The sequence below is a fragment of the Ailuropoda melanoleuca genome, chromosome X (assembly GCF_002007445.2).
Source record: "Ailuropoda melanoleuca isolate Jingjing chromosome X, ASM200744v2, whole genome shotgun sequence".
Classification (NCBI taxonomy): domain Eukaryota; kingdom Metazoa; phylum Chordata; class Mammalia; order Carnivora; family Ursidae; genus Ailuropoda; species Ailuropoda melanoleuca.
The window spans coordinates 56,750,769-56,763,099 of NC_048238.1; the positions used below are offsets into that span (position 1 = coordinate 56,750,769).

Genomic DNA, 12,331 nt, shown 5'->3' on the forward strand with positions numbered 1-12,331 from the left:
GATAAAAAGCTCCTGCACAGCCAAGGAAACATTCAAAAAAACTAAGAGGCAGCCCACGGAATGGGAGAAGATATTTGCAAATGATGTTACAGATAAAAGACTGGTATCCAAGATCTACAAAGAACTTCTCAAACTCAAAACACAATAAACAAAGAGACAAATCATAAAATGGGCAGAAGATATGAACAGACACTTTTCCAATGAAGACATACAAATGGCTAACAGACACATGAAAAAATGTTCAAAATCATTAGCCATCAGGGAAATTCAAATCAAAACCACACTGAGATACCACCTTACGCCAGTTAGAATGGCAAAGATAGACAAGGCAAGAAACAACAATTGTTGGAGAGGATGTGGAGAAAGGGGATCCCTCCTACATTGTTGGTGGGAATGCAAGTTGGTACAGCCACTCTGGAAAACAGTGTGGAGGTCCCTTAAAAAGTTAAAAATTGAACTACCCTATGACCCAGCCATTGCACTACTGGGTGTTTACCCCAAAGATACAGACGTAGTAAAGAGAAGGGCCATATGCACCCCAATGTTCATAGCTGCATTGTCCACAATAGCCAAATCATGGAAGGAGCCGAGATGCCCTTCAACAGATGACTGGATTAAGAAGCTGTGGTCCATATATACAATGGANAAAATTCAAAGCAAAACCACACTGAGATACCACCTTCCGCCAGTTAGAATGGCAAAAATTGACAAGGTAAGAAACAACAATTGTTTGTTGGTGGGAATGCAAGTTGGTTCCCTCCTACATTGTTGGTGGGAATGCAAGTTGGTACAGCCACTCTGGAAAACAGTGTGGAGGTCCCTTAAAAAGTTAAAAATTGAACTACCCTATGACCCAGCCATTGCACTACTGGGTGTTTACCCCAAAGATACAGACGTAGTAAAGAGAAGGGCCATATGCACCCCAATGTTCATAGCTGCATTGTCCACAATAGCCAAATCATGGAAGGAGCCGAGATGCCCTTCAACAGATGACTGGATTAAGAAGCTGTGGTCCATATATACAATGGAATATTACTCAGCTATCAGAAAGAACGAATTCTCAACATTTGCTGCAACATGGACGGCACTGGAGGAGATAATGCTAAGTGAAATAAGTCAAGCAGAGAAAGACAATTATCATATGNGAGTGAAGAGAAGGGCCATATGCACTGCAATGTTCATAGAAGCATTGTCCACAATAGCTAAATCGTGGAAGAAGCTGAGATGCCCTTCAACAGATGACTGGATTAAGAAGATGTGGTCCATATATACAATGGAATATTACTCAGCTATAAAAAAGAACGAGTTCTCAACATTTGCTGCAACATGGACGGCACTGGAGGAGATAATGGTAAGTGAAATAAGTTAAGCAGAAAAAGACAATTATCATATGGTTTCTCTCATCTATGGAACATAAGAACTAGGAAGATCGGTAGGAGAAGAAAGGGATAAAGAAATGGGGGGTAATCAGAAGGGGAATGAAGCATGAGAGACTATGGACTCTGAGAAACAAACTGAGGGCTTCAGAGGGGAGGGGTTGGGGGAATGGGATAGGCTGGTGATGGGTGGTTGATGGGTGGTAAGGAGGGCACGTATTGCATGGTGCACTGGGTGTTATACGCAACTAATGAATCATCGAACTTTACATCAAATCCCAGGGATGTACTGTATGGTGACTATGATAATATAACAAAAAATATTATTATAAAAAAACACAGTATGGTATTAGCTTAAGGATAGACATATAGATCAAGTGATCACAAATATGTGATAAGTTGATTTTTTACAAAGATGCAAAGTAATTCCATGGAGAAAGAAGTCTTACAACAAATGATAGAGAATAACTGACTATACTGGAATAAAACATGAATCTTCACCCATTCCTCAAACTTCATTAACATGTTAAAATGAACATGAAAAATCACAAACTTAAACTTAAAAATGAAAAGTACATAATTTTGAGAGGAAACCAGAAAGGAAAATATTTGCAACCTTAGGGTAAACCAAGATTTCTTAATAGTACACACACATGCGCACCAAAAAAAAAAAAAATAGCAAACATTAAAAAACTGATGAGTAAGACTTCATCAAAGTTCAAAACTTCAGCTTTTTTGAAGACACCATTAAGGAAATAAAAAAAGCCAGAAAGGAAGAAAATACATAATACACATAAACCTGAAAAATGACCTGTATACAAAATAAAGAACTATCCTAACTAAAAGGACAAAACTCCCCACACATAAAAAAAGAGAAGATTTGAATACATCACAAGGATATGTAAATGGCCACAAAACCCATGAAAAGATGTTTATTAACCTCATTAGTCATCAAAGAAGTGCAAATTAAAATAACAATGAAATAACGCTACACATCTATTAAAATGGCCGAAATTTTTTAAACTGCCGATAACTATTATTGGTAAGGACATGAAGAAATTGGAATTCTCATATTGCTGATGCTAATTCAAAATGTTATAGCCATACTAGAAAACAATTTGGCAGTTTATTATAAAGCCAATCAATGATCTACATAGACTTATACACACTAGAGAAATTAAGTCAATAATTAATAACCTTCCAAAACAGAAAGCACCACTGGTGGTTTTACGGGGGAATTCAACAAACATTTAAGGAGGACACTATACCAATTCTCTACAATCTTTTTTAGAGGAAAAAGCAGAGGGAACACTTCCTGATTCAAAGTATCAGGCCAGCATTACCCTAATACGAAGACATGACGTGAAACTACAAACCAATATCTCTCATAATCATAAATGCAAAAATCCTCAACAAATTGTTAGCAAATAAAATCCAAAAAAATATTAAAAGAATTGTACACTAAAACTAAGTAGGATTTATCTTAGATATGGAACACTGGTTCAACATTCAAAAATCAACATAATCCATCATATCAACAGGTTTTAAAAATCACATGATCGTAACAATAGATGCAGCAAAGGCCTCTGGCAATGATCCAGCACCCATTCATGATAAAAATCTCAGTAAATGAGAAATAAATGACAACTACACAACTGGATAAAGAATACCTACAAAAACTCAGTAGCTAACATAATACTTAATGGTGAGAAGCTTTCATACTAAGGTCAGGTAAAGGCAAGGAGATCCCTTCTCACCTCTCCTTTTGAACTCTGTACCAGAAATTTTACCCAATGCAATAAAACAAGAAAAGCAATTAAAAGGTACACAGATTGGGAAAAAAGAAATAAAACTGTCTTTGGTCACACCTGAAAGGATCCCATATAGAGAAAATCCGAAAGAACTAATGAAAAAATCCAGGAACTAAGTGATTAGAGGAAGGTTGCAGGATATAAGGTTAATATACAGAAGATACTGCTTTCCTATACACCAGCAATGAACAAATGGAATTTGAAATTAAAGTTAAATATGCAGATATCATATGGCCCAGTAATACCACTTCTAGATATTTTTCCAAGGGAAATGAAAACCTCTTTCTACACAAAGACTTGTACAGAAATATTTATAACAAATTGATTCATAAACCAAAAATAACCCTAATGTCCATCAATAACCTGTAGTCTATCCATACAATGGAATAGTACTCAACAGTATAGACAACAAAGTACTTGGAACACACAAACATGGATGAATCTCAAAACTGTTAAACTGAAAATTATATAAAAGAACATACTATGTGATTTCATTGATATGAAACTTTAAAAAAGACAAATACAATCTACAGTGATAAAAGCAGATCACAGATTCCCTACAGCTAGGTATACAGGGGTAAGGACTGACCAAGAAGTAATGCTTAAAGTTTTCTACATCTTAATTGTGGTAATGGCTACTGGGAAATATACCTTTGATAGTGAACTTAGTATAAGAAATACAACATTGGTGGTTATACAAAACTATATGAAATTTCTTGAGAAATGGGGTGCCTGGGTGGCTCAGTCAGTTAAGCATCTGCCTTCAGCTTAGGTCATGATCTCAGGCTCCTGGGATCAAGCCCCACATCGGGCTCCCTGCTCAGCAGGGAACCTGCTTCTCCTTCTCCCTCTGCCTGCCACTCCCCCTGGCTTGAACTCGCTCTCTGTCAAATAAATAAACAAAATCTTAAAAATAAATAAATAAATAAATAAATAAATAAATAAATAAATAAATAAATAAATTTCCTGGGACAGTTTACTTAAGCAAAACCATTGCAAGTGGCTCAGAATGGTGGAATGAACATATTTCTTTATTAAAATGATATGAAAGAACAAAAAAGTTATAATCCCACAAGTAAAAAAGAAGAAAAAGGAAGATCCTGGCAGAAATTAAATGTGTTTGTTTCATAACACAACTGTGAAAGCTTGAAGGCATATGGACAAATGTCAAATGACATAGCAAAATAAAGAAGGTTGAAATGTAAGTTCCCATAGAGAAGAAAACCAACAAGAATCACATATTTGATACTCTTAAGGAGGTCAGACCTACCAGATAATCAAATTAGTCCATTATTAAAGTAAGGGGACATTGAAAAATTGAAAAATTTTGGGAAGTACGGTACATGGGAAAATAAGTATCTAGGAAACAAGAGATCCAAATGAAGAGATGGGTGAGGAAATTCCCAGAAGAGTGGAACTAGATGAAACTGACCAGATTAGAAGTGGGGAAAAAGGCTCTGACAGTGTCATTTCAAAGAAAAAAATTAACTGATCATTCACCTGATGTGTTAAAGTTATTGAGGAATTTTAGCGTTTTGGGGTTTTGCTAAATACATAAAAAATTAAGTAGTCAAAAGCCAGAAAATAAGACAAATTAAATCCAAAACATTGTTAACTCTAGGAAAAGGAAACAAAAAAGGAAAAAGGAATGTATTCGCCATATACTACATGTATATACACATGTATATGTGTATGTATGAGAAATATATGCAATATACACTATATAGTCCTCTTCTGAATATTTACATAGTTATAGTCATGCAAACAATGACAAATGATTCCACCAGAACTGTGGTATAACCATACTGGAGAATGGAAGGAGGAAACTCTGTCTTTGGTAGGTAGTATATGAGAACTAAATCCATAGCTATCTTAGAAAAATGATAATGTCTAAAACCGAAAAATAAATAGCATTATAAGCATATTAAACAGAAATATACAAGTAAAACCAAAGAATAGCTAGAAGAATTGAATCATTACCTTTGAGTAGTCTGGGTAAAACAGAAGACTACTGATTTTTCAGTGTAGCCTTATGATAATACTTGATTTTTAAAAAGCACATAGATACAATTTACTAAACAAAAAAAGTTAATTAGAAAATAAACATAAAACAATGAAAAGTTCAAGGAACACGTTTACATTTAAATTATATGAAATAAAAGGGAAAGGAAAATACAGCGTATACCACATACAGTGACTGCAGTTATGTGAAAAAGATATACGTATACTGATAGGGATCAGAAGAAGAAAACGGTAATATAGAGTTTTAACGTCTATTTATCAAATGCTATTATTCAAATTTTTAAAATAAAATTTAAATAACATCACAAAGAGACAACTACTCTTAGAAATACCTTTAAGTGAGATTCAAGAAGAGGTATATATTACCACCCATGAGTATTTTTGCCAAAAAAAAGAACTGAATATAAATCTAATCAGACCTCTATATCCCACAATTTATAGAACACACAGGAACCAGTGAAAATACACCACAGAAATGTGACCAGCAAAGCTCAACATATAGAAAATGCTACACATATAATCTAGCTTCTCAAACACAGGTAATATAAGAAAGAAAAAAAATGAAAAAAGGAAAACTTCATATTTAAAATAAAAATAGACTTATGCGGTATAACACCCAAATGCAAAATAACATAACATGTAGTAAGACATTCCTAATATTGTAATTCATACCAACTATTTATTAAAAACCACTAATATTTGGGTGCCTGGGTGGCTCAGTTGGTTAAGCATCCGACTCTTGATTTTGGCTCAGGTCATGACCTTGTGATCATGAGATTGAGCCCTGCATCAGGCTCTGCGCTCAATGGGGAATATGCTTGGGATCCACTGCCTCACTACCCCTCCGCTCCTCCCCCCACTCATGCTATCTTATCACGCTTTCTCAAATAAATAAATAAATCTTAAAAAACCACTAATATGTTTCTGAGAAAAATGAAGGAATTTGGAATATTAACTAGCTATTTGATGATAACACGGAATTAATGACAATTTTCAAGTGTAACAATGATACAGTAATATGTCCAACAGTCCTGATCTTTTGACAATATATTCTTAACTATATATACACAGAACGAGATGATTTCTGAAACTTCTCCAAAATAATCTGAAGAGAATAGATGAAACAGGACTGTGTTGGTAACTGCTGAAGCTGAGTACCTGGTACATGGAGATTTATAATACTATTCCCACTGCCTGTACAAGTGCTTGGAAACTATAACAATAAAAAAAGTTTATTTAAAAAATTAAAAACTTTTATGATTTTAAGCAATAATACTTAAACATTTTTCTACCCGAGATAAAACACAATCATTTTGGTGATCATTCAAGAATCTCAAGTCATTTCATGTATCTAATTATACAAATATAGCCTAATGAAGATTTTTAAGTTGCATAAAATAGGGGGGCATGGGTGGCCCAGTCGGTTAAGCATCCAACTCTTGATTTCAGCTCAGGTCATAATCTTAGGGTCGTGGGATCAAGCCCCACACTGGGCTCTGGACTCAGTGCAGAGTATGCCTGTCCCTCTCCATTTACTCCTCCCCTACGTGCATACTCACTGGCTCTCTATCTCTTAAATAAATAAATAAATAAATAAATAAATAAATAAATAAATAATCTTTAAAAATAAAACTTGCATAAAATACTGCTAACAGGGAAAATCAAGTATAACTAAATATCTGTAGTGTGTACAACATTCTAGTCTTAAAATACTGAGTAATATACATATAAATGTGTGTGTATCTATTAAAGTCACATTTTTTTTTGAAATCATAATAAAAACTGGATTACCTCTCTCAATTTTTCTCGCTCACGTTCCCTCTCAGCAATACGTTTTCGCCTCTCTTCCTCTTCCTTAAGAGCATTTTGTGTCTCAGTTCTTAGTTTATCATCTTTAAGAATCTTTCTAATTTTCTTTCTCCCTTTCCCAGGAGACTTGGAGTCATCATTTTCATCTTCATCTTCTTCTTCCTCTTCCTCTTCTTCTTTATCTTCTTCAGAATTACTCTATGGATTTAAACGATCAGAGGTAAATAACACAAAGTTGTCTAATTTATCCATTTCATATTCCAATAATTAATATACCAAGAAAAGGTGAAAGAAAACATACTGAAAAGCTTTAGAATTATACTTTGCAATAAAAAAAAAGCTTTAAAAAACCAACAACCCAATTTTGGGAGAAAAGATGGCAGAGGAGTAGGGGACCCCTTTTTCAGCTGGTCACCGGAGTCGAGCTGGATATCTCCCAGACCATCCTGAACACCCACGAAATCAGCCTCAGACACAGGAAGATACATCTGGATCTCCACAAACGAACATCTCCAGCGCTGAGTATTGAGGCACAAGCGGGGAGACGTGAATCCGCGCACAGATATCGGAAGATAAATGGAAAGGGGAGGGAGCCGACGCGCTCGGGCAGTAGGAAGTAGTACCCACCTACACTGGGGAGCGGGCCAGACTCATGGACTGGCACCGGCGAGAGAGCAGACTGAGACCGTGAGCACAGGAACGCACGTGCGACCAGTCTGAAAACCGGAGCTCCAGACCGCTCACTGGAACCGGACTAAAACCAGGAGCTCAGGAGCAAGCACTTGTCCAAACTGAAAACGGCAGCTCCGGAGCACACCCTAGAACCAGACTGATACCGGGAGCTCAGGAGCACGCAGGCAACCAGACTGAAAACCGGCGCTCTGGAGCACGAGTGAACCACACTGAAACAGGGAGCTTGGGAGCGCGCGAGAACCAGGGGTGCCTGGCGGTATTAGAAGCACAAAGAACAGAGACCTGCCGGCCCTGGAAGTGAAGGCTGGGAGAGCGGCTGTGGAGGGCACAACCCGGGATCCAGCAGGGCTTTTAGCAGAACAGAGAGAAACAGACTTAAGTGGCCAAGAGAGGTCAGTGGAGAGCAGACTGCGATCTCTCCACTCTGAGACAGACACTAGGATACGGCCACTGCTGCTCTGACTCTCAGAAGAGACATAGAAAACCACCAGGGAAAACCGCCAGAGAACAAAAGCCCAGAAACAGCAGCTCGCATTGTGCGCATCCCCATCCCCCCCTCGCAGGGGACAGGGCAACTCTACCCAAAGAGGGCTGCCTGAGTTTCAGCGCGGCAGGCCCCTCCCCCAGAAGGCAGGCTGAAAAATCAAGAAGCCCATATCCCTAAGGTCCCTATAAAACAAGTGCACACTGCCTGGGTCCTGGTCAATAATCTGGGCTCTGGGAAACCCCGCAACCTCTCCTCATCAGAATGAGGAGGAGGAGAAATTCCCCCCCAGCAAAGAAAGGACAAACAGACTGTGGCCTCCGCCACAGAAATGATGGATATGGATATAACCAAACTGTCAGAAATGGAGTTCAGAGTAACAATGGTCCAAGATGATGTGTAGGCTTGAAAATAATATTAACGAAAATATTAACGAGAATATAGAATCTCTAAGGGCAGAAATGAGAGTGAATCTGGCAGAAATTAAAAATACTATGAATCAACTGCAGTCTAAACTAGACGCTCTGACAGCCAGGGTAAATGAGGCAGAAGAACAAATTAGTGAATTGGAGGATGGGATCACAGAAGAAAAAGTTAAAACAGAAACTTGGCTCAAAAAAATCCAATCTCAAGAATATAGATTATGGGAGATTACCTTCTCAAAGAAACGTTCCAAGGTCAGAATCATCAGCATCCCCAAGGGGGTGGAGAAAAAGAGAGGTCTAGAAGAGATATCTGAAAAAATTGTAGCTGAGAACTTCCCTAATCTGGAAAAGGAAACAAGCATTCGCGTCCAAGAGGCAGAGAGGATCCCTCCCAAACTCAATGAGAGCAGACCTACACCACGTCACGTCATAGTGCAATTCACAAATATTAGATCCAATGACACAGTATTGAAAGCATCCGAAGGAAGAAAATCCTCACGTACAGAAGTGAAAATATCAGAATAACGTCAGACCTGTCTACAGAGACCTGGCAGGCCAGGAAGGGTACGCAGAGTATTCTCAAAGTTCTGAGAAGAACATGCAGCCAAGGATCCTTTATCCAGCAAGGCTGTTATTCAGAATTGATGCAGAGATAAGGACCTTCCAAGACAGGCAGAAACTGACCGAATTCGTAACCACCAAACCAGACCTAAATGAGATATTAAGGGGTGTTCTATGAAAGTAAAAAGGCCCCGAGAGTGATACAGAACAAAAATTTACAATGTATAGAAACAAGGACTTCAAAGGCAACATGACATCATTAAAATCATCTCTCTCAATAAACGCTCTCAATGTGAATGGCCTAAATGCTCCCATAAAACGCCACAGGGTTGCAGATTGGATAAAAAGACATGACCCATCCATTTGCTGTCTACAAGAGACTCATTTTTGAACCTAAAGAAACATCCAGACTGAAAGTGAAGGGGTGGAAAACCATTTTTCATGTCAATGGACCGCAAAGGAAAGCTAGGGTAGCAATTCTCATATCAGACAGATTAGATTTTAAACTAAAGAGTGTAGTTAGAGATACAGAAGGACACTGTATTATTCTAAAACAATGTACCCGACAAGTGGATATGACAATTATAAATATCTAGGCCCCCAACGTAGGAGCAGCAAGATACACAAGCCAACTCTTAATCAGAATAAAGAGACATATAGATAATAATACGTTAATAGTAGGGATCCTCAACACCCACTCTCAGCAATAGACAGATCACCTAAGCAGAAAAGCAACAAAGAAACGAGAGCTTTGAAAAACATACTAGACCAGATGGACCTCATAGATATATACAGAACACTACACCCCAGAACAACAGAATACTCATTCTTTTCTAATGCACATGGAACCTTCTCCAGAATAGACCATATACTGGGTCACATAACAGGTCTCAACTGATTAAAAAAAAAAAGACTGAAATTATTCCCTGCATATTCTCAGACCACAATGCTTTGAAACTGGAACTCAATCACAAGGAAAAATTTGGAAGAAACTCAAACACTTGGAAACTAAGAACCATCCTGCTCAAGAATGACTGGATAACCCAGGAAATCAAAAATCAATTTAAACAATTTATGGAGACCAACAAGAATGAAAACACAGCGGTCCAAAACCTATGAGACATTGCAAAGGCAGTCCTAAGGGGAAAATACATAGCCATCCAAGCCTCACTCAAAAGAACAGAAAAATCTAAAATGCTGTTTTTATATTCTCACCTCAGGAAGCTGGAGCTGGAACAGAAGAATAGGCCTAACCCACACAAGAGAAGGAAGGTGATCGAGATTAGAGTAAAGATCAATGAATTAGAATCCAGGAGCACAGTAGACCACATCAACAGAACTAGAAGCTGGTTCTTTGAATGAAAAAATAAGATCGATAAGCCACGGGCCAGACTTACTCAAAAGAATAGAGAAAGGACCCATATTAATAAAAATATGAATGAAATGGGAGACATCACGACCAACACCAATGAAATAGGAAAGATCATTAGAAACTTTTGTCAACAACTTTATGCCAATCAATTAAACAACCTGGAAGAAATGGATGCCTTCCTTGAAACCTATAAACTACCAAGACTGAAACAGGAAGAAATTGATTATTAAAATAGACTGATTAATTATGAAGAGATTGAGGCAGTGATCAAAAACCTCCCCAAAAACAAGAGTCTGGGACCTGACGGATTCCCCGGGGGAATTCTACCAAACATTCAAAGAAGAAATAATACCTATTATCCTGAAGCTGTTTCAAAAAATAGAAACAGAAGGAAAACTGCCAAACTCATTCTATGAGGCCAATATTACCTTGATCCCCAAAACAGACAAAGACCCCGTCAAAAAGGAGAATTACAGACCGATTTCCCTCACGAATACAGACGCCAAAATTCTCAACCAGATCCTAGCTAATAGGATCCAACAGTACATTAAAAGGATTAACCAACATGACCAAGTAGGATTCATCCCTGATATGCAAGGGTGGTTCAACATCGCAAAGCTATCAGTGTGATAGATCATATCAACAAGAAAAGAGTCAAAAACCATATGATCTTCTCAATTGATGCAGAAAAAGCATTTGACAAAACACAGCATCCTTTCCTGATTAAAACCCTTCAAAGTACAGGGATAGAGGGTACATTCCTCAAGTTCACAAAAGCCATCTATGAAAAGCCTATGGCGAGTATCATTCTCAATGGGGAAAAGCTGAGAGCCTTTCTCTTAAGATCAGAAACAGGACAGAGAATGCCCACTTTCGCCATTATTATTCAACATAGTACTAGAAGCCCTTGCAACAGCAATCAGACAACAAAAAGGGATAAAAGGTATCCATCGGCAAAGAAGTCAAACTGTCTCTCTTCGCAGATGACATGATAATCTATATGGAAAACCCAAACGACTCCACACACAAATTACTAGAACTTAAAGAGTAATTCAGTAATGTGGCGGGATACAAAATCAAAGCTCAGAAATCAGTTGCATTTCTATTGTCCACAATAGCTAAATCGTGGAAGGAGCTGAGATGCCCCTCAACAGATGACTGGATTAAGAAGCTGTGGTCCATATATACAATGGAATATTACTCAGCTATAAGAAAGAACGAATTCTCAACATTTGCTGCAACATGGACGGCACTGGAGGAGATAATGCTAAGTGAAATAAGTCAAGCAGAGAAAGACAATTATCTGATTTCTCTCATCTATGGAACATAAGAACTGGGATGATCGGTAGGGGAAGAAAGGGATAAAGTAAAGGGGGGCAATCAGAAGGGGGAATGAAACTATGGACTATGAGAAACAAACTGAGGACTTCAGAGGGGAGGGGGGTGGGGGAATGGGATAGACTGGTGATGGGTGGTAAGGAGGGCACGTATTGCATGGTGCACTGGGTGTTATACGCAACTAATGGAGCATCGAACTTTACATCGGAATCTGGGGATGTACTGTATGGTGANATTCAGTAAGGTGGCAGGATACAAAAGAAAAGAAAAGAAATCAGTTGCATTTCTATACACAAACAATGAGACTGAAGAAAGAGAAATTAGGGAATCCATCTCATTTACAATAGAACCAAAATCATACGTTATCTCGGAATTAACTTAACCAGAGACGTAAAGGATCTATATTCTAGAAACTACAAATCACTCTTGAAAGACATTGA

The 12,331-nt window shown here is 37.9% G+C and overlaps 1 protein-coding gene across 8 annotated transcripts in view; it reads right to left on the bottom strand.

Annotated features, from left to right (window-relative positions):
- The window catches only part of ATRX (ATRX chromatin remodeler), a 310,799-nt gene that overhangs the window by 158,744 nt on the left and 139,724 nt on the right, over positions 1–12,331 (bottom strand). For all 8 annotated transcript variants that reach the window (XM_034649523.1, XM_019809464.2, XM_019809463.2 and 5 more), the window contains one exon: positions 7,001–7,216. In XM_034649523.1, coding sequence (XP_034505414.1) covers positions 7,001–7,216 — 216 coding nt within the window. The remainder of the gene's footprint in view (positions 1–7,000; positions 7,217–12,331) is intronic.